Source organism: Phragmites australis, chromosome 5, assembly GCF_958298935.1.
Source record: "Phragmites australis chromosome 5, lpPhrAust1.1, whole genome shotgun sequence".
NCBI lineage: Eukaryota > Viridiplantae > Streptophyta > Magnoliopsida > Poales > Poaceae > Phragmites > Phragmites australis.
The window spans coordinates 39,190,164-39,212,423 of NC_084925.1; the positions used below are offsets into that span (position 1 = coordinate 39,190,164).

Sequence of the window (22,260 nt, forward strand, 5' to 3'; positions counted from 1 at the left end):
TAGGATCTCATTTTTTTACATCTGTCATCTGGGTGATGTTCTCTCATTGTTATTCAATCAACAAGAAATAATTTGTCAAAGGTGGACCGAAAAGATCTTTGTAGTATTTTGTAACATATGCCTTAATTTGCGGCTCCCCTTCAATTGTGTTGTCGTCCTATTTTTTTTATGTTTGCCATTTGCAATTAGACGGAAGTATCTTATATTATTATCACCATAGAGGGCATAGTTAACTTTGGCTCTTTGATACCATTTAAGCTTCTCCTTACAAAGAAGTTTAACTAGTTTTTTGTTAGCCTTGTTTTTTAGGTTGATTTCAAGATCAGTCAAATCGGACATTTTGGATGTTTTATCAAGGTTATCGATGATGACCAAGAGTTATTTATGTTTTTTATATATCCCAATAGTATTTACTGCCTAGCCTATGCTATAACATCTCAACGAAATGATTTTTTTTGTCCATCTCTGTATGGAGGACTGACCAGTACTCGATGATTCCACACAAGAACTTGTGGCACATGAAGATCTTGGTGGACTTGAGCTTGCTGAAGAGTTCATCACAAGTCAATATGTCATAACTGGATGACTCTTCAATACTTAGGATCTTTACTTCTCATATGCTACTGTCAAGAGCATAGAGAAGATTAATTGTCCTCTCATGACCAGAGTAGGAAAAAACCCCAATAGATCTAAGGTTGCTCATAATTTCATCAAATTTAGTAAACATAGTATCCAAACACTCGCTAGAGTCCTACACAAACATCTTATATTCTCGATTGTATGTGTTCTGACGTTAAACCTTAATTTGGTTAGTACCCTCATGAAAGACACTAAGAGTAGTCCAAATCTCTCGAGCAGTACGGAGGTGTTGGACTCCGTCAAACTCATTACGACTTAGACTTGTGAACAATATGTTTCTAGCCTTGTTGTTGGCTTCATATTATTCGATTTGGACCTAAGTAGTACGAGCAGTAGGGATGTCATAGCTGGGTCCATAATATCTCATATTGCACTTCTTTGACTTAAAAGATAAGCCTCAAGCGCACCTTTCACCACGAAAAGTCTCGACCTTCAAAGAACAGGATCTTCCCATGCCTCTCCAATGTCACATACGGATCACAAAACTGGTTAAAGTTAACAAGTGATCAAACTAACTCTGATACCAATTACAGGACTGAGATTTGTGACTAAAGAAGGAAATAGGCGTCTTACAAATTTCTTTCGAAATTGATGGCCTTCTCCAATTTTTGATCCCAACGCATCTGAAAACCACATGCAGAAGAAAGAGAGACAAGAATAGATTGTAAGACTTCTAAAACCAATGCTCCTCTTATATGAATGTGAACTCTAGGTTCCAGTTAAGACCATAATAAGAGTCATAGTGCAAGGAATCAAGCACCTTGAAGAAAAACTCCTAACCACAAGAGAATTAGCCACTTGAAGAAGGAATTTTTTAAGTTGATAGATCTAGAGGGTTGGGATGGTTCAAGACTACCTCATATGAGATTATTAACCCTCTAGCAACAAGATGAATACCTCTTCCACGACCCAAAAGGAGGAGCTCTCAAGGAAAACAAAAATCAACAAAGAAACTCCAAAAACTTGCACCAAAGCAAAGGAGCCAATAGAAGAAAACTAGAACAAGATGAATACGAGCATCGGAGGAAACATACACTTCATTTCTTCAAGAGGTCAGCCCTATTTTTGACATATTACAAGATGATTTTCTCACAAAAGCTCTCCTCTCTCCTTTCCTCTAAAAACCTAGCACACAAACACAAGTGGTTGGTTCACCCCTCTTCTACAGCCCTACCTGTCTATTTATAGGCCTAGAAGGTTGCTTAGACCTTAAGCTTTCTTGTTTCTAAAATAACCCTCTCTTCCAATGGTCTCATACCTATTATCGGGGTATTTTGGTCCATTTTTCGTTACATCCAACGAACGATCATGACTTCTTCACGACTTAGCTTCGCCTCGATGCTAGCTTCACGATGATACCACATGCGCTCCATCCTTCCACGGTTTTGAGACCAAACCATGAAACTGTCTTGCACGTTTCTCAAAGAGTGACTCACTGTTGCTTGCTCTAATCTCAAGCAAGCATCCTGATGTTGATGTGTGTACTCCATCTTGCGATCTTGACCGTCGACAAGTCTCTCCCGCTCCTCATTGCTCAGGCCATCTTGTCACTTATACATGCATCTACTTCGCTTGACTTTATCAACACGCCGTCTTCATCCATCTTCTCATGCTTTGCTTGACCTCTATGCACCTAGCTAGGGTCACCCTTGACTCCGTCTAACCTCCTCGATCGTCCGGCACCAAACACCTCGCTTGGCCCTAATCATCCTGCTATCAGTCGCCAAATTGCATCCATTACTTGCACACCACGAGACAAGCACACATGCATCTCCAACCCCATTATAGATTAGTCAAGCTTAAAATTCTCAATTGAAAGCACATCTTAATGAAAATTTGAACGTCGGATGATCCGATGTACACTCCTTCTGAACGTCGGACCATCCGGCGTGTTCAACTCATCAGTCAGCCCAGTTTGCAACCTCTCTGCAAGAATTTGTTCAGCAAAGCATCCAGCGTTCATCCCTTTGAGAACCAGACTATCCGATGAGTACAAATCCACCAGAGCCAATTTGCAACTACTCTGCAAGAAAAACTCCAGCGTTCACTGATGCCAAACGCCGGACCATCCGACATGTACTTCAAGTTTTGCTTCTTCGTTTAAATGCTCCGGTGTGTAGTGCATATGAACGCTGGATTATCCAGCGAGTTTTTTTTTCTTCAGCACCAGATCATCCAGCGTGTACAATTTTTCTGGACTTAGTCACAGAAATGTCAACTCTATTTTCTCTGCAGCTTTGGTTACTCATGATCATAATTGCAGTACTTATACACGCTCATGCAATCCAAAAATCATCAAACCAAATCAACCCACTTATCAATCACTTATCACATATAAAATAAGACATATTTTCATTCGGTTTTCTCAATATCCTCTCCCTTTGGCACCTACCAAAACTGAAATCTACACGATTCGATGCAACGATATTCCGATAGCCCAAATCCTAGAGGACTTCCCTGGCAAGGTCACCTCTCTACTATGCAAATATTTTGGTCTTCCCCTGCACACTAGACGGGTGAGAAGAGTGGACATCCAACCACTCATCGACAAAATTAGAGATAGGCTCCTAGGGTGGCAAGGGAATTTTTTCTCCATGGTCAGCAGAGAAACACTTGTCAAATCAGTCCTTTCCTCACAGCCAACTTACCTCTTAACCGTCCTCCCCTTACAAAAATAGCTTCTCAAGAAGATAGACAAGTTCTGAAGAAGCTTCCTCTAAGGGAGGACGACATGGATAAAGTCTCAGGAGGTGGGGTGGGGGACCGCCTGGTCAATTGGCCAACTGTGACACAGCCTAAAGTCCTGGGCGGCCTCGGTTTCCTGGAGCTTGGGTTCTTTGCTAGAGCGTTGAGGCTTAGGTGGTTGTGGCTCCAATGGAAAGATGATAGACCATGGAATGGTTTCCTGGTACCATGCGGTTAAACGGATATTGACATTTTTAATGCCTGGACAACAGTCGTGATTGACAATGGGGAGAAGACCTCAAATTGGCACTCAAGTTGGCTCCATGGACAAACATTGAAGAACATAGTACCTCTCATCTATGCTCTATCCTCGAGGAAAATTTCTCGGTGAAATAAGGGCTACCATAACATAGATGGCCTCACTACATTAGTCAGATTGAAACTAAGCATGAGCTTATGCAAATCTCTTAGCTTTGGAGCTTACTAAGGGGTCAATAGCTCCAACTGGACACTCAAGATGCAATAACTTGGTGATGGACCAACAATGGAATCTTCACAGCCAAAAGCGCTTAAAAATCCAATTTGTAGGCCAAATGAACAAATACAAGATGTGATCTGTATGGAGGGCAAGAGTTGAGCCAAAGTGCAAGACTTTCTCCTAGGTGCTTCTGCAAAATAAGATTTTAACAACGAACAACCTTGCAAAAAGGGGTTGGCCTCAACACCAAACATGTCGCCTATGTGATCAAGATGACAAAACGCTTACGCACTTATACAAAGATTGTGCCTTCACACGACAGGTTTGGACTAAACTGTCTCTATGGTTGCATCTACCACTTGCCATAGTTATCTTCCTATCACACCACCAGGGGCTGGTGGACTGTGACATCATGTCGAATGGACGAAGATTTTTGGAGATCGTTTGATGGTTTAGTGATCGCTTTCTGGTGGAATATTTGGAAGGAAAGGAGCAACAAAACCTTTCAAAACATCGAAAGTACCATGATTCAGGTTGCGGAGCGGATCAAGAAGCAAATTGAAGTTTTCAAAACACTATGTTTGGTTGATTAGCATTATTTGCTTTCTTCTGATAGCGTTGGTCTCTCTTTGTAGTTCTAGCCTCTGCTGCTTTCCTAGCCTTTTGGTTTCTTGTAGCCCGGTACTGCACGGCCCTCTAGTTGTAATCATTCTTTCAAACACGAAGACTCTTTGTTATTTACCTCTTTTATTCTTTCTCTAATAAAATCGGCAAGTCTAAAACAAGTTCAGTCATCCCTTTCCTAAAGCCAAGTGTTCAAAACACGTGTCTGTAGTGTACAAAAATATACAGTACTCCACCCAAAAAAAAATCCGACATGGCACACGCTCTGGCCCCCGCGGCAGCTGACCGGAGACCGAACGCTCGCCCGAGCACGACTATTCTTCAGAAGAACCTGCAGGCACCTACACCTACTGCGTGGAAACTTCTGGCTCCGCGACCAGTGACCATTCTACCAAGTCCACATCACTTGCTGCAGGGGAGGCAAGAAGAGGTCGTCTCGTATGCATGCGCATCCGTGTTGCCCTGTTCGGGGTGATGTGAACCCCCCCCCCCCCCCCTTGCTATTTTGAAGCGTTATGGCGCGCGAGTGCGAGTGCCGCGATTATTTTACGTGCGGCGACGGCTACGCTGGACAAATCCCTCGGCCCCCGCGCTCACCAACCTATCGCTTGCCGCGACGCTAGCAATGCTTTCTTCATGCGTGCGTGCACGCGCGCTTTCATATAAGCGGCGCGGCTGCCTCGCAGCTTGGACCTAACACAGCAGCAGAGCAGCCGAGCCAGCGGCGGGAGCTCGAACGGAGGAGCCAAAGAGAGGAGAACCACCGAGTGCAGAGCTCTCTTTGCAGCTCACTCTCCCGTTCCCAACAAGAATCAGCTCGCGCTCACAGGTCTCGATCGGCGATCGGAATGGACGCCATGGAGAGGGGCGAGCTCGCGCCGCTTCTGCCCGAGGTAACGATCAAGAGCTCTGCCCTTTCGCCGTCACGCCGCATTTCTCGTGATTTGCAAAGTCGTTTTTAGGATGATCAGGGCCGTTTCAGCATCAATGCGTGATGCGTTGTTAGCAGCGGCAGATCTTCACGGGGCGGGAGGGGCTCAAGCCTCCCCTGCCACTCCCCTTAGCCCCCTAAGTCTCCTCTCATTTTTTGCAAACGAGATGGAGGAGGAAGATCAGCCCCTTTTTATGATTTTGTTGCATCCATCACTGGTTGTTAGTTAGTTTATGAGCATTGTTCGTACCAAATCCTCTTCGCCGAAATGACAGGGTCATGATTCAGAAAGTGTGCGTCTGCACCGGTGAACAGGGATCATTTCTGATGTTAGAAACCATTCTCCATTGCTATTACTCGATAAGGTGGTGTCATGCATGCAGTGATGCTGACGTCGAATGCAGACATTTCTGAGGGAACAGGGCAGTTGCGATTGCGATGAGGATATGGGAGTTGGCAGTTAGCACCACACCATCAATTAGACTAAGTCCAAAATAAAGAAGATGGAAGAGGAATATATTCATCTTAATGATCGATAGTTGCTAGACACATTAAACTTACGGTTTTAGACACGAGGTTTGACATAGATCGAAGGTTCCAAGAATCGGCTGGGACTGGAAAACACATGCACACACACTTCTGCCTGCCAGTTTAATACGCACAAGCATAGGGCCCTTTCTTCCTTATCGGACAAGCAGTCAAGCACAAGCGCCGATGTAAATGGCATCCACATCATCCTTGTGCATCATATCCATGACTTTTCGATATGCAGTCAGTAAAATACGCAGATTCTCTTGTCATTGACAATTGGTGCATTTTTTTCTTCTAGGGTCATGGCCCGAAGATTCTGGAGGATAGCCTTCAAGTGCCACTCCTGAAGGATAAGAAACGCACCAGCAGCAAGGCGCCAGCGGTTCTTCTTGGTGAGCAGAGCTCCATGCTCCAAATTTTATTTTTTTTCGAAAAATAGAATATGCACACACACAAGATTCTTGTTTTACTACGATCATTTAAAAAACAAATAGAAACAGATGCTAGTTTTTTTTACAAGAACTGAAAACCAAATGAAGGAAGAAGAGCTGCAAAATTGCGTTTGAGACTGTACTAATCGCTGGAGAGTGCCGCTTCTGCTTGCAGGGTTCGAGTGCCTGGAGAGCACAGCGTTCAATGGCATCTCGACGAACCTGGTGGTGTACCTCGAGACCGTCCTCCACGGCAGCAACCTAGCGAGCGCGTCCAACGTCACGACGTGGTTCGGCACGAGCTACCTCACCCCGATCTTTGGCGCCATCATCGCCGACACCTTCTGGGGCAACTACAACACCATCCTCGTCTCGCTCGCCGTCTACCTTCTTGTACGTGTCCCTTGCTAGCTAGCTGACTTGACATGCTCACCCCATGCTGATCCATGCACGAACATTGATCGGGTCACGACTTGATGCTAACTGATTCTGTCTTGCGCGCGCCATCTGCAGGGGATGATGCTGGTGACCTTCTCGGCGTTCCTGCCTACGGCCACAGTGCTCGGCGGCTCGTCGGTGTTCGGCGCGCAGACCGTGGCGTTCCTCGGGCTGTACCTCGTGGCGATCGGGTGCGGCGGGGTGCGCTCGTCCTTGCTGCCGTTCGGCGCGGAGCAGTTCGATGACGACAACGCGGCAGACCGGGAGAGCAAGGCGTCCTTCTTCAGCTGGTTCTACCTCTGCGTCGACTTCGGCCCGATTGTCTCCGGCCTGCTCATCGTGTGGATCCAGCAGAACGTCAGCTGGGGCCTCGGTTTCGGCATCGCTACCGCTTGCATCGCGCTCGCCTTCGGTGCTTTCGTGCTCGCCACTCCCATGTACAAGCGCCGCATGCCCACCGGCACGCCGCTCAAGCGCCTGAGCCAAGTTGTCGTCGCTGCCTGCCGGAAGATCAGCCTCAGGCTCCCCGCCGACACTGGCATGCTCTACGAGGTCAGCGACAAGCTGAAGTCCCAGCCCAAGATCGCGCACACCGGCGAGTTCTCGTTTCTTGACAAGGCGGCCATCATCTCCGAGTCAGACTTGGAGGAGATTTCGGAGGAGGCGGGCTCGTCGTGGAAGCTCTGCACCGTGACGCAGGTCGAGGAGCTCAAGATCCTGCTGCGGCTTCTGCCCATCTGGGCGACCAGCATCATCGTCTCCTCTGCATACTCGCAGATGAACACCACCTTCATCCAGCAGGGCAGCGCCATGAACATGTCTATCCTGTCGGTGCCAGTGCCAGCGGCGTCGATGGGCTCGTTCGAGGTCGTCTGCGTCTTGACATGGGTACTGCTCTACAGCAAGGTGATCGTGCCGGCACTGAGGGGCTTCTCCTCCGGCGACGACGGCGAGCCGTCGCAGCTGCAGCGCATGGGCGCCGGGCGGCTCCTCATGGCGCTCGCGATGGCGGTCTCGGCGCTCGTGGAGATGAAGCGGCTCGACAGCGCGGCGCGCGGCGAGGCCATCAGCATCGCGTGGCAGCTCCCTCAGTACTTCTTCCTGGCCGGCGCGGAGGTGTTCTGCTACATCGCGCAGCTGGAGTTCTTCTACGCCGAGGCGCCGGACACCATGAAGAGCACGTGCACGTCGCTCGCGCTGCTCACTATCGCGCTGGGAAGCTACATGAGCTCGCTCATCTACGCCGTCGTGGCAACGTTCACCGCGACAGCGGAGAGCCCTGGGTGGATCTCCGACAACCTCAACCAGGGCCACCTCGACTACTTCTTCTGGGCCTTGGCGGCCATGTGCACGCTCAACTTCGTCGTGTACAGCGCGTTCGCCAAGAACTACAAGCTCAAGACGGTGCTCCCGTGACGTGATCACAAGTTGCAATGCTCGCTTCTCATCTTGAAGATTCCATTGCATTGTTGCACAATTGCCAGTTGGTAACTAGCAAGTACTGGCTCAACGGCAAGTACATACATAGGAAACATAGAGTAGGAAGAAAATGCAGGATTTTTTTGCCCTTTTTCTTTCCTTTTTCTGAAAAAAGTGCACAGATTCCTGTGACAGCAACATTCTTTTTTTTTTGAATTTTTTTGCTTATTTCGTTCTCATACAGTTAAAAGATACATGTATAATGTCAATGTTTTTTTTTCTCTTGTACTTCAACCAGTAAGGTGGCCCACAATAATAGTATGGCTAGTCTTACGGTAATATTTTATTAAGATAATCTTTGATTGAAAATTAGTCTATCTGGTATTTTTATGAGGTTAGTGTTATTTAGTTATAAAACATGTAAAATAGAAGAAGAAATGAAAATTATGTTAATGAAAGAGAAAATAATTATTCTCTAAAGTAGTACCCGGATCATATATATGCAATGGTTCGATTCATATACATTTTGATCAACTGTTACAATCGTACAAGTGTAGGCAATCCAACCAAAAGTAGAATATATTTGCTTTGTCTAAGTGTTGTGTTTTGGCTGTTGTCTATTTGATGCAACGATTTTGAACTATATGGTGCTTCTTAGTATTATTGTAGTAAGAATATTGAAAAAAAGTTATTATTTTTTGTTATGAATTTTAGCTATTGATTAATTTCAATTATTATTTTATTTAGACTATTTATTTAGATATTTTGCTTCACAAATCATGAAAATCGAACCGCTAATTTTTTATAATTTATATTATCAAATTTAGCTATTTATTAATCAATTTGATATAGACTCTTTAGTTTAATCTAGACTGTTACATATTCATAACAATGAGTAGTCTAGATTTTTTTTCGATTAACATGTTAATTCGTGATCTGAAGAGCGAAGGTGAAGGTTTGTTTTTTTCTCTCAAATATTAAGATAATAGATTCATGGAATGGAATTTGTGTTTTAAATGGATTGTCCCTATTGTATAGTTGATCACCCGTTCACCTTCGACTGAAAGTGAAACTACTCCCTCCTATCAAAAGAGTTGTTTTGGACATTCAAACCGTCCTTAAAACGCAATTTTGGTTGCTATTCCTGTTGTGAAGAAGCAAAACATATTTGGAGACAAATCCGTCTATACTGTTCTCAAACATTCGATCTCAATTTGAAAAAAGTATCGGTAATCAAAGTTTAGATAAGTTGAATGCACGCAACCCATGAGTCACTTTTTTTAATGAGCAGAGGGAATATACGTTAGAAAAACAAAAGTATAATGTATTCTACAAACACTAAATCCACTATTCACTACTCGTTTGATGAGCTAGAAGTTGGGATATGTAGAAATGGATGGAAGTTTAAAGAAAATATTTTTGGCTAATACAAGAGATTTCATTTAGCGAATCGCTAGCCTTTGGACTTCACGAGTTTCTTATTGATGTCCGCCCTGTCTGGAAATTTTGACCGCCTTGTAGATTTGTAATTTATCTCATCTAGAGAAAACAAAGTAAATTTGTAATTTGCCCTAGGCATCTCGTTCGTAAACATGGGAAAATGCAAGTCGGAAATTCATGGGCCATTAAAACACGGGGAAAAGCACTTAGGCCTTGGAACCAACAAGTTAGCCTTTCCCCAATACTCCAAGCAATTAAATAACGAGAGAGGAGCTAGTGTTTTATAGAAGAAAAAGCTAAGTTTGAAATTAAAAGACAAGAAACAATAAAATATACACTGGGGAAGGCTGTCTTTGATATATATATTCTCGTATTTATCTGTTGGTCATACAAAACTCTTTAGATGCAAGCTACTTGATTCGTTCGAAATAAGTATTGTTTAATATAACTTTGACTAGTGTTTTTTTTATTATAGTATGTTGATAAAATATAGAAAAAATATATTATTATAAAAATATTTTTGAGATAAATCTACTCGTATCATTTTTAAATATCCAAACTTAATATATAAAAAGTAATTCATAACTAAAATTTGAAACAATTGACTGTACGTAATCCAAAACAATATTTATTTTAGACTAGATGGAATATAAACATTATGTATTGAGAGTGTTATTTCATAGCATGTGTTTTTTACAATATCTCCCTGATAAATACTACCTCTATTTTCAAATGGATATCATCCTAAAATACATGTAGTTAAATTTTACAAACTTTGACTACTAATATACACGAAACTATTAGAATTTGGCATATAAAAATGATAGTAATGAATTTATTATGATAAATACTTTGATATTATCTAATTTTTATCAATTTTTACTAAAAAATAGTTATAAAAATAAAAATTAAATATATTTGTTAGAGACCATATCATGTTCTAAATAACAAGTAAAGAGAACGGATCGTGCATTGGAAGTGACGTTGGGCCATGGTCCATAGTTAACGGATACAGTAACGGTCCCATTTTCTATTTTTATTCTTTAGTCTTTGGGTTAGTAATTTTTGTTGGACTTGCATTTTGATCATGGGCCTTTTCCAGCCCAGTAAGAAAGCTGCTATGATACCGTGTGCGCCACGCCGTCTTAGGTCATTATTTATTTGTTCTTTTTTATTCTCTTTTTCATTCTTATTTTTTTTTATCTTTAACAGCTTATTTTGAAGAGAATTACGAAAGTAAAAGAAAGAAAATCTCATCTTAAAAGAATAACTTTTAAGAATTCTGTCACGAAGGTAACCATAAAAAAAACTATTAAAACACTCGGAGAGAATAAAAAACTCTCACCACGAAAATATCTTCCCGAAGAAAAACCGTTAGCCGTAGCCTTCCACACTTTGACGAAACGCGGGGACGGAGTCGCAATTCGCAAAGCTCACAGTCGAGCAGGCACCGCGTGCTTGCTACGCGATGCCATCTCTCCATCCCAACCGCTCGCGTACGCACAGACGGCGCAGATGCGTTCTCATGCGCATGGTCTCGCGAACCTTTTAGGCGGGACACGGATCCTCTGCATTACTGTTTGCACAGTAATATGAGTCTGCTGCTACAGTCCTCTGCATTAATTAATCACTGTTTACTGCGTATTACTGTAGCTGCACTGTTCGATTCTACTGTAACACGAATTTGTACTGTAGCATCAGGTACTGTAGCGTTACTGTAGCGTCGATCCAATCCATCCATCTCCAAATCAAATGCTGTGGAGTGCTCCTAATGCACTCCACTGTAACTCTCTGCAGTTGATATGTGTCCTTTTAGGCGGTGGACGCCTAGTTCCGCGAGACTCCTCCGAAAACCAAAAACTCCACCAGCTTTCATCTAATCCTGCGACTTGGAGAAGACGAAGCCCACGAATTCAGTCGGAAGTTTGGTGCTCGTGCGAGCGAGGAATCGTTCTCGGTGCGCGGATGGGGCAGGCGTTCCGAAAGCTGTTGGATGCCTTCTTCGGCACCAGCGAGATGAGGGTACGGTGATCTTTTCGTAAAATATTTTTTGGTTATTGGATTGTACTTTGCAGGAACTGCTTGGGTCATCTTATTTTTCTCGTGGTGCTTTCTGGTTAGGTCGTGATGCTTGGGCTGGATGCCGCGGGCAAAACCACCATCCTATACAAGCTGCATATCGGGGAGGTTTTATCGACTGTTCCTACGATTGGTAGGTTATTGGTTCCAAGAACTGATTACTGTTTGTTGCGTTCTTAGTTGAGTTAATGCTATACCAAGGCTTTGATGATGTGTTACCGGGGCGAAGGAGGTTGCTGCTGACTGCTGTAGATAGCAGATGAAGGAATTTACCAAGTTTTGACGGTTTAGTTGGTGCTAGATGGGGATTGTGAATATTATGCTGGGCAAAACTTACTGCTTATATAAATTTGTTCTTGTGATGAAGCGAGGACTCTTAGATTAATGTTTTCTTTTCTGCGGTTAGGCATTCATTGCTCTTTAGAATTTAGATAGCAATTCTCCTACGACTCAACCAGTTAGCCTGCTGTACATATTGACCTTATCAGCTTCTTGAGGCTTTTTATGAGGTCAATTGGGTGGAAAATATGTTTCACTTTGCTTGCAACTCAGTGATGATGCTATCTTTCCTGATGCTACTACTAGGTTTCAATGTCGAGAAAGTTCAGTACAAGAATGTGATGTTTACCGTATGGGATGTTGGCGGCCAAGAGAAGTTGAGGCCCTTGTGGAGGCATTACTTCAATAATACGGATGGCCTGGTACGTTTCAGTTACTTTTAGCTTTAAGACCCTGACAGAATGATATTGGTCTGTAGTCATTCTGCGTACTGAACTGGGTTATTAATGGTTTACTTTAAGATGTATTGAGTTCTATGATTGAGAAATACATATACTAGCCATAATACATTTCATTCAGATTAGCTGGCGACCCAGTGAACTAGTGTGGATATTCTTGTAAGTAATTTATAATGTGAAATTTGTTGACCACATCTTTCGGACAGTTATTGATTCCTTTCAGTGAGACTTTATTTTACATTTGAGTTGCCTTTATTTGTTTGGAGATCGATTTCAAACTCCAGAGCCTTGATGCATTCATGATTATGGCCAACTATACTTTATAATTTGAAGCTAATTACTGCTTGCATGTTCTGTGTTTCAGATCTATGTGGTTGATTCATTGGATCGTGAGAGAATTGGAAAGGCCAAAACTGAGCTTCAGGTTTTATAAATTATTATATCTCATCAGTGAATTTAGCTAGATTGAACCAAAGGTAATATTCAGTACCTTTGTTGCAGGCAATAATTAATGATCCTTTGATGATTAACAGTGTCATATTAGTATTTGCCAATAAACAAGATATGGTAAGGCGGCAACACTTGCCCTCTCCTCTTAGCATGTATATTCTTGAGTACAAACTGAATCCATTGAACATGCTGATTCGTTTACTTAAAATTTTGGCATTGCTTTATACTGTATTTGACAGCATGGAAAAGATGTTCCCCTCTTAATACTTTATGCATCTTCAGATAAAATACCTACATTTTTAGAATGTTTCATTTTGTGGTGAAAATTGAAAGCCTACATATTTTGAATCTCCATGTGGATACCAATAGTTACCTTTGCTTCCTTTCAACGAAGTATACCCTCTATGAAGATAAAATTATGTTGCATTATGCCACGCCACAGTCTATTGTTTCAAAAAATTATTTAAGTTGCACCTTAACTGATAATGTGCTGGTCCAGTATTTAGTTTAATTTGTATGTAGATGATATTGCACTTATCTGACATTCTTGATTTGAGGCGATTACTGACTACTGCATGAGAAGTGTGTTTTATGGCTCACTTTTGCTAAGGATAATATGTGTGTGAACAAATAGATGTCAGTGCCTGAATTAGATATGACTCTTGTACCTTCACCGCATAAAGCACCCTCCCTATCTTTTCATTAATGTAATAGGTAGAACTATCTATGCTGCTCCTTTCTAATGCAGATTTCCTTGGTTTATCAGAAAGGGGCAATGACGCCAATGGAGGTCTGCGAAGGCCTTGGCCTCTATGATTTGAAGAATCGCACGTGGCACATCCAAGGCTCTTGTGCCCTTAAAGGTGATGGTCTTTATGAGGGCTTGGACTGGCTGGCAAGTACACTGAAGGAATTACAAGCTTCAGGTCGCCTACCCTCAGGAGGGACTTCGTTGTTCTAAGTAGCAGGTATGACTGTAAAGATTCCCCCTGATGCTAACAATCATGGATCAAAGATTATTATCAGCAAAAGATCTTCATGAGAAATAGCTTATAGTTACATTTTACATGGTCCAGGGCAACATGCTTCACGGTGCTGATTCTGAAGGAAAGACGATGCATGGGCCTGACTACATCAAAGTTTGCCAATGCAATTTTGGGTTGTACCTATCCGGTCATCCCTGGGAATAACCATTTCCTGTCGATGATCTAACTTGTGAGTTGTGATATAGGTCTTGTAAATTTTCTTGTGAGTTTAGACGAGCTAACCAGGTGGATGCATTGGTTCAGATATGAGGATTGAGGAGTCTAACACACACACTCTGTTAAATACCAAAGATTCTGTAAATTTATGTTGGCAAATGCAATTTATCTCGACCTTTTTAGAGGGTGACCTTTTTTAGATAATATAAATATTGGGAGGGGTGACCTGGGCATGATTGGTTGGTTGCCGCACCTACTATTCTTCCTTCTAGAACAAATGCTCTTTGCATTGCAGCCTTCACCTATAATTTGGTCTACGGAATCTAAACTATTATATTCTGGACGATGTGTGTGGAAATTTATTTTGGTATCCAATATGTACAACAGCTCAGAGTGCCAATAATGCCCACATCCAAAAATCCAATTTAAATTCGTGCTGGAACATGCATAAATAATCCTGATAAAGAACAGTCTACATATGCTGTAATTCTACCATTTCTTTTTATTTTTAAAAGAAGAATCTTCAATTATGTCTCAGATGAAACAAGGCAAATAAAAAACTTCGAAAAAATAAAAAAATCTTGGTAAGTCGTAAGCCCTGGACAGAGTGACAATGTACAGTAGCAAGTAGAGGGGGAGGACAGAGGATAGAACCGTGACGTGACAATGTACAGTATCAAGTAGAGGGAGTGGACAGAGGATACAACCGTGACGAACACTGCAAACAGGAGAGACAGAGCAAAGCAGGAGCAGCAAGCAAGCAAACGCCACTCGCCATGCGCCCCGTGACCGCGTCACAGCCGCAACCACACAAACCGGTCGGCCCTCGCGGCCTCACCTCACCTCCTCACCCCCTGCCTCTGCTCCATTCCTCGTCGCCACTCGCGCGCCGTGTGACCGTGAGGATGAGATAGAAACCACCCGCCCACGCGGAGCCAGGTCAGGCCGGAGCCGGCCGCCCGGCTCGCATGACGCCATCGCCGGCGTCCGCGTCAGCCTCGGACTCCGGGATGCTCGGCCGCCGGCTCACGCTGCTCCCGGCGGTGTCGCGCGGGGGCACGACGCGGGCTCGGATGACGCTGGGGTGCGTGCTGCTCGACCACGTGGCACCGCGGCTCGCGGTGGCCTCGGCCGCACTAGTTGGGGCCCGGGAGGTGATCGCAGCGGCGGCCGCGGCGGGTGCGGGGGGAAGCGGCGCGGTGCACGGCGCCGTGGCGTCGACGCTCGCGCAGGTGGCGGTCACGGCCGTGGCGATCGCCTCGGGGGCGTGCCTGTCCACCAAGGTCGACTTCCTCTGGCCTCGCATCGAGCAGCTGCCTGGTAAAATCTATCTCCCTCTGCAATTGTGTCGATTTGTAGTGAATTAGCCCTATTGGGTACGTAGTTAAGGTATATAAGAGCTTTTGATTAAGTACCTAATTGTTGAAGCATGACTGTTTAGTTGCCACAGTTAGCAGTTATGTGTCAGCTATAAGCAATTCAGTCCCATGTGCGCACAGTTCTATTTGGATGAAGTCAGCATAGCTCTGTGCTTCCATTTTGTTAGCGTGATAACTCACAAGCTCTCATTGCCTTTTAGCTGATTTAAATTGTTGTGCCTCTTATTTTATTGGAAACTATTTTGTTGCATATCAGGATGTCAGACGTCAACATTATAGCTCACTAGATGTTGTTTGTGCTTTGTAGTTTAACATAATAAAGCAGTAAGCTATTTTGGTGCTTACTTCGCAGTTAGAATCGTTGGTGCAGCTAGCCAATAACAAATTTGTATGCCTGCAGTCTCTGCACCCATTTAATGTTAGGATTCATTCTGATAACTATCTCATATTTATATTCTGTATCTTTGCAGATACTCTTATATTTGAAGGAGTAGAGGTGACAGGATACCAGATATTTGAGGATCCAAAGGTGCAGAAAGCAATAGTATTTGCTAGCACGGCCCACCTTGGGCAATTTAGGAGAACAGGAGATCCATATGTTACACACTGCATACATACTGGGAAAATTTTAGCTGCCTTGGTTCCATCGACTGGAGAAAGAGTATATGCTTCATTTTTTCTTCACAAGCTTACTTAATGAGTGTTTTTCTTCTTTGATGAGTGTGTTTCTTCTTTCTTCCTTTATAGGCTGTTAATACTGTCGTGGCTGGCATTCTTCATGATGTTATTGATGATACATCTGAGAGCTTGAAGAGCATAGAAGAGCAGTTTGGGGATGATGTTGCTAGTTTGGTATCCGGTGTTTCAAAATTAAGCTACATAAATCAGGTGAGTAGTTGACATATATGTTAGTGAATGTGCTATATAAGCGTAGAAACAAGACCCTGCTGACATTGATTGAGAAAGCATAACTGACTCGAGCACTCAGCCATATGTTTTTGGATGTAATACATTATGTTTGAAGTATGCCAATTTCAGTCCATTTTTCTCCATTATGGTTGAAACACACCAAACTATCCATTTTTAGACTCATTGGTCTCAAGTGTCAAAATGCACCATATACACAACAGTTCTGTTTTTCCTTGTTGCATAATTTAGCTCATATAATATTGATCTGTCGAAAGACTTCATTAGCACATTGCAGAAATCTTTATGTCTATTATACTTTATTTCCCTCAGGAATGCTCTTGCTATTGTTCATTACTATTTTCTGTGCATTGCAGCTACTGCGCAGGCATCGACAAAAAAATACTGGTGGGAGCACTCTTACTTCGGAAGAAGTATGTTCTCTTCCACTAATCTTTAGTTCATAGGGATGAGATTATATTGAACTATTTCAGTTCTCTTCTTATGTAGACTGTTAATTTCTTCAGTCTTTTCGCATGATTTTGCTTGTTAATGCATGAGTGCAAACAATGTATCAGCATGCTTTCGACAAAACTGTTGTCAGATACCAGAAAAGTATATAACAGTGCTTTCAGAAAACTCTGGATTGATTATCCTCTTGTTGTCAATCAGGCAAATAATCTGCGTGTTATGTTATTGGGGATGGTTGACGATCCTCGTGTGGTGCTCATCAAGCTGGCAGATCGCTTGCACAATATGCGAACCATGTATGTCAATCTAGACTTCTCATCAGTATCTAGCTTGTCCTGCTTATAATTTGTTTCCTACACGTAAATTATTCAGTTTTTTTATATTCTTTTTATTCATCGTGTTTCCTTTCCATGATATGTTATGTGAGCTTATAATATTTTCATCAGAAATTCCTGGTTCACATGACAAGCCTAGTCCCAAAGTATGGGATTACTGATAGAGAATGAACCATATAAATGCAATAGACCTAAATTGGACAAACACGTTGGGTTTCAAGTAAAAAAGAAAGAAGGGTAAATTGGATAATTGAATTCCTGTGTTTTTATTATCTGCTGCTACTTGATACAAAGGAATGGAGGTGGGAAATTCCTCGATTTATAGTCCATCGGACATATTCATTGGCTCTTCCCTAGGCATCAAGTTTACAAACTATCTTATTGTGCTTGGTACCCATAGTGAAAATTTACTGCATTCCCTTTCTCAAATCCGCATCGTTACCCATTTTGAATCATTTCTGTGTGTCAGCATCATAAAACAGTACAAATCATTTCCATGCTTATCCTTTTAGGTGCTTTACTTTACCTGCATGCAAACTTGGTTCCATTTGTATTGAGATGCTCCTACTCTTGACTTCATTATGCTATCAAATAGCTGTTGGATTCTGTAAAGTTTGCACCTTATGAAAAGCATTATTTCAGTTATGCTCTTCCTTTACCCAAAGCTGAAGCTGTTGCTCAAGAGACATTGGCTATCTGGTGCTCACTTGCTTCTCGATTGGGAGTCTGGGCTCTGAAAGCTGAGCTGGAAGATTTATGCTTTGCTGTCCTTCAGGTTTTAATTCTATTGAACATGTGTTATTGACTATGAAATGTTTACTTTAACATTTAGATGCTTTGGGAAATTTAAATAAATAATTTTCTTGTCAAAAATATTCTTTGTTAGTGCCTATTCATTCAAATGGGTACATTATGTAAGGCACACAAACCTATGATTAGCCATTTTACCCCCCTTTTTTTACCAATTTGCGTTGTAATACGTTTTTTTACTGTGTATATCTTTATATTTTGTTCTTCAATACCTCTGTTATGCATGCAGCCTCAGATCTTCAAGAAAATACAATCTGAACTTACTTTAATGTGGAATCGTACCAGCAAAGCTAAAAGTATGAGAAGGTCATCAGTTAGAAGTGAATTGCTTGCCTCAATGAAGGATGCACATACGATGCCTGCCCATGATTTGTTTAGCTCGTGCAACCAAGAAAAACCCAATATGAGGGTGAGTTTATTTCAAATTGCATATGTTTGTGTCTTCAGTGATGCCTGCAAAGTGCACACTGATCATTTGCCGTCAGTTGATTAACACTGTCATTTTTCAGTATTTTCATTTGTGCTTCCTCTCATATGGCAGCCATTATATCATATGAACATAAATATGAATAAAAGCAATACGTCCTTTCTGATTTTTGTTGCCTTGTAGTCTGACTGTATGTGACATCCGATATCTTACTATATGAAATATGCTTTTCTACCTGCAGGAGCTATTGCAGGCTGTATTGCCATTTGACCTCTTTTTGGATCGGAAGAGGCGCTCGTACTTCCTTAGTAATCTCAACAGTAGTTCTGAAGAATCTATACCAAAGCCTAAGATTGTTGATGCTGCTGCTGTTGCACTAGCATCTTTAGCAGCTTGTGAGGAAGAACTTGAGCGAGAATTACTCATATCAACATCGTAAGCTCAAACCTTAGTAGTTTCTAGAATGCTGATATCTGTCTCTCGTTATGTTACCTGCGAAGTCTACTAATTTTATAGTGGTTTCATTCTTAAATTATGTAATTTCTTGTCAGGTATATACCTGGGATGGAAGTGACTATGTCAAGTAGACTCAAGAGCTTGTATAGTATCTACTGCAAGGTACTACTTCATACTGAAAAATATGTGTGTTGTTTGTAGGTATATCCATGTCTCATCCATTATGACCACCTTAAACTTGAGAGTTTGTGCTGGAGTTTTGAGTCTAATCAAATTATTTTTCGTGTAATTGTATTCTGTGTGATGATTTCCTTACTAACACATTCCGTCTGCACAGATGAAAAGGAAAGATGTAGGAATTAGGCAAGTATATGATGCTCGTGCATTGAGAGTGATTGTTGGGGACAAAAATGGCGCGTTGCATGGACCTGCTGTTCGGAGTTGTTACAGCGTCCTTGATATAGTACACAGGTAAACTTAAGCATTTAATGCTGGAATTACTCGTGCCAATAACAGCTATACATACTAATGTGCTACTTGGCAAAAAAGCCCTTTATTTTAAGATATAGTGCATGGATGAACTTATTTCTGTATTACTTAGGAACTAGGTCTTGCCATGTTTATCATCATGAGTGTTCATTGTGGCTAATTTAAGATCTGTGTTTTAAATTTAATGCTATGAGTCCACAATTCACTAAGTGACGCTTATTTCAGTTTGAAACTTTTAGCTTTATCTGCGTGCAAGCTTTGTAAATTGTCTGCTCCACCTGCAGGCTATGGTCTCCAATTGATGGGGAATTTGATGACTACATTATCAATCCTAAGGGTAGCGGTTACCAAGTAAGAATCATCTAAAATCAACGTAAACATAACATGCATTGGTAATTTGAGGTATTGCCCTCAGCAGCCTGTAGCCCATTTGGCAGAGCTCCAGTTTCCAGCTCCACGTCAGATTTTGAGGTTGGAGGCTATAATAAAGTGGTTTAAATCACTATTTTTAGTCTGAAATAGGAATAAGATGGCTCACCCAACTACCCTCAGTGTACTCATAGCTTCAGCTCCACAAATTCCTAGAGCTAGGAATATCTAGCTCCATGAATTCTTGGAGCTAGAGCTCTGCCAAACGGGCCAAAATTTCCAGAAGTTAGCATTCTGAGTTTTGCAATGGCACTGCTGTGGTGGCCCAAACTAGTATTATGCCAGTTCTATCATGAACTGGCAAGAGTCGAATTTTTATTTGCTTATCAATTAGTAGACTGCTGAGTACACTGTCTGAGTTTCCCTTTTTTTCTTATCAATTTGCTGGTGTGTTTTTTCTCCTTTGCAGTCACTCCACACAGCAGTTCAGGCATCTGATAGCTCACCGCTGGAGGTCCAAATTAGGACCCAGGTAAATAATTTTGTACTTCTTACTTGAATAGATTCTGATAGTTCATCTTGATGCTGATGGAGGTCACTCTTCACAGCGAATGCATGAGTATGCAGAATATGGACTTGCTGCTCATTGGCTGTATAAGGAGAGCAAAGTTGAGTACAGAAGTGGCATGAGTAAGAGGATAAGCCAAAGTACATCATATTCATCAAGTTCTTCAGAAGATGAGAGTTCTATACAGGATGGTATTCCATCAAAGTACAGTTCTATGAAAGTGGGGCATCCGGTGCTAAGAATTGAAGGTAGTCACTTACTGGCAGCTGTCATAGTCAGGTACAGCTGGAAACAAAACTGTTATTTATTCTGGAAGATTATTACTGCAGCTGATATCTGTTTGCATAAGTCAATTTGCAGCATAGATAAAGGAGGAAAAGAATTGCTTGTCGCTGTAAGTTTTAGTCTCGAAGCTTCTGAAGCTGTAGCTGAGCGAAGGTCATCTTTCCAGTTGAAGCGTTGGGAAGCTTATGCTAGGTTTCATAAGAAGGTCAAGATAGCAATTTTACTCTTCATGAGTCATTGTGAAAAATCACTTATTTTCTGTCTAATACCAAACTTATTTCAGGTTTCTGAAAAGTGGTGGTGTGCACCTGGACATGGTGACTGGTCAACAAATCTGGAGAGGTACACACTATGCCAGGATGGGATATTCCATAAGGTTTGTACAGCTGAAACATTATTAGCTTTTTATTACTTTGTTTATCTTTTTCTCAGTCTTTTGTTATGTTTTAGATTATCTGAGAATACGAGACTGATCGTGCATGCACATTTGGAATAATTGCACAAACTGATACTTGTAGCAGTGATGACAAGTTAGACTGTTTATGTCATGGGTTTGATTACATTCTATGCATCTATGATGTCTTGTTGCAGCAAGACCAATTTGGGAGACTTTTGCCTACATTTATTCAAATAATCGATTTGACGGAAGAGGAAGAGGAAGAGTATTGGATGGTTGTATCTGCCATATTCGAGGGCAAAGAGACTTCCAGTCTACCATCTGAATCAAGTTACGCTGATAGATCATCATCTGACCCTCCGAGTTCTACTCCATTAAGTGATCCCATCAACAATAAGGTTAGTATGATCTGACCATCTGCTACATTCACTCAATTTCGGGAAAGGAAAGCTCCTGTAACAATTTCTGTGTAACTATTGTTGATTCAGTGTCCACATGAATTTTCTCTGTTATTCCTTGTGGAATTGCTAGCTGCTCCAAAGCAAGGCAGTAACATCAATCCTTACTGTTTCTTCATTGTGCTCCCCTAGGTGCACTTGCTCAGGACAATGCTTCAATGGGAGGAGCAAGTTCGCCGTGGCGCATCTATGGCGGAGAAAAGTCTCGGTGTAAGCACATGCACGAAACCAATCCTACGCGAGGTGGCCATAATCTTCTGGCCGAATGGGAAGATAATGAGGATGAGCACTGGTAGCACAGCTGCTGACGCTGCTAGAAGAATGGGCGTTGAAGGGAAGCTGCTTTGGGTCAATGGCCAACTAGTATTGCCTCAAACGGAGCTCAAAGATGGGGATATAGTTGAAGTGAGGGTGTAGATGCAGTTTCCAGCTTCCAATACACCTTTCTCAGGGCTACTGATCAGATCAGGCTGGTTCCTCAGTTCTTGCCAACTACCTAGGCGTGCAACAGACCGGAGAATGGTAGACCTAGGAAGCCAAACCTCAATTGTACAGTCCATCTGTCGAAATGAATCGTAGGAAGCAGATTCTGTAAGTATCGTACAATTGTGTACTGTGTACATAAACAAAAGCAACTTAAAGTATCAAATGACTGTCCAATTGTAAGTATCCTTGTTCAGAGTGTAGTACTGCAAATTTCTGTAAGTAAAGTTGTGATAATATTTAGCCAGCGAATTACAGTTTAGGGCGGCATAATGGAGAGAAGAAACAAGGTTGTTCGGTTGGTTTGTGCCTAAAGTAAAATTTCCTATGATTTGGCTAGTCA

General features: G+C 42.2%; 3 protein-coding genes across 4 annotated transcripts; all 3 read left to right on the top strand.

Annotated features, from left to right (window-relative positions):
• The first annotated feature begins 5,059 nt into the window (after positions 1 to 5,059).
• LOC133919585 (protein NRT1/ PTR FAMILY 8.3-like) lies at positions 5,060 to 8,472 on the top strand. Its single transcript, XM_062364018.1, has 4 exons — positions 5,060 to 5,319; positions 6,187 to 6,280; positions 6,495 to 6,712; positions 6,833 to 8,472. Exons 1-4 carry the CDS (start codon positions 5,275 to 5,277, stop codon positions 8,171 to 8,173), a joined length of 1,698 nt encoding a protein of 565 aa, XP_062220002.1. The 5' UTR covers positions 5,060 to 5,274; the 3' UTR covers positions 8,174 to 8,472.
• Positions 8,473 to 11,429: 2,957 nt separating this feature from the next.
• Positions 11,430 to 14,272, top strand: LOC133919586 (uncharacterized). Its single transcript, XM_062364019.1, has 7 exons — positions 11,430 to 11,638; positions 11,738 to 11,828; positions 12,281 to 12,396; positions 12,797 to 12,856; positions 12,934 to 12,999; positions 13,649 to 13,850; positions 13,959 to 14,272. Exons 1-6 carry the CDS (start codon positions 11,582 to 11,584, stop codon positions 13,841 to 13,843), a joined length of 585 nt encoding a protein of 194 aa, XP_062220003.1. The 5' UTR covers positions 11,430 to 11,581; the 3' UTR covers positions 13,844 to 13,850; positions 13,959 to 14,272.
• A 548-nt stretch (positions 14,273 to 14,820) lies between these two features.
• On the top strand, positions 14,821 to 22,105 carry LOC133919583 (probable GTP diphosphokinase RSH3, chloroplastic). Of its 2 annotated transcripts, XM_062364016.1 has the most exons (17): positions 14,834 to 15,404; positions 15,934 to 16,124; positions 16,211 to 16,351; positions 16,747 to 16,803; positions 17,042 to 17,136; positions 17,818 to 17,950; positions 18,215 to 18,394; positions 18,654 to 18,847; positions 18,964 to 19,030; positions 19,206 to 19,339; positions 19,642 to 19,708; positions 20,196 to 20,258; positions 20,335 to 20,573; positions 20,655 to 20,784; positions 20,863 to 20,955; positions 21,171 to 21,374; positions 21,567 to 22,105. In XM_062364016.1, exons 1-17 carry the CDS (start codon positions 15,053 to 15,055, stop codon positions 21,849 to 21,851), a joined length of 2,625 nt encoding a protein of 874 aa, XP_062220000.1. In that variant the 5' UTR covers positions 14,834 to 15,052; the 3' UTR covers positions 21,852 to 22,105. The 2 variants fall into 2 exon arrangements, with proteins under 2 accessions (XP_062220001.1, XP_062220000.1); XM_062364017.1 differs by lacking the exons at positions 20,863 to 20,955; positions 21,171 to 21,374; positions 21,567 to 22,105 and having other exon boundaries at positions 14,821 to 15,404; positions 20,644 to 20,786.
• The last annotated feature ends 155 nt before the right edge of the window (positions 22,106 to 22,260 follow it).

Coding starts and splice junctions, on each gene's coding strand:
- LOC133919585 (XM_062364018.1), top strand. CDS start 5,275: ATGGACGCCATGGAGAGGGGCGAGCTCGCGCCGCTTCTGCCCGAG. Junction 5,320..6,186: donor TCGCGCCGCTTCTGCCCGAG/GTAACGATCAAG, acceptor TTTTTCTTCTAG/GGTCATGGCCCGAAGATTCT. Junction 6,281..6,494: donor GGCGCCAGCGGTTCTTCTTG/GTGAGCAGAGCT, acceptor TTCTGCTTGCAG/GGTTCGAGTGCCTGGAGAGC.
- LOC133919583 (XM_062364016.1), top strand. CDS start 15,053: ATGACGCCATCGCCGGCGTCCGCGTCAGCCTCGGACTCCGGGATGCTC. Junction 19,709..20,195: donor CTAAGGGTAGCGGTTACCAA/GTAAGAATCATC, acceptor TCTCCTTTGCAG/TCACTCCACACAGCAGTTCA. Junction 20,574..20,654: donor CTGGCAGCTGTCATAGTCAG/GTACAGCTGGAA, acceptor GTCAATTTGCAG/CATAGATAAAGGAGGAAAAG.
- LOC133919586 (XM_062364019.1), top strand. CDS start 11,582: ATGGGGCAGGCGTTCCGAAAGCTGTTGGATGCCTTCTTCGGCACCAGC. Junction 11,829..12,280: donor ATCGACTGTTCCTACGATTG/GTAGGTTATTGG, acceptor TGCTACTACTAG/GTTTCAATGTCGAGAAAGTT. Junction 12,857..12,933: donor AGGCCAAAACTGAGCTTCAG/GTTTTATAAATT, acceptor CCTTTGTTGCAG/GCAATAATTAATGATCCTTT.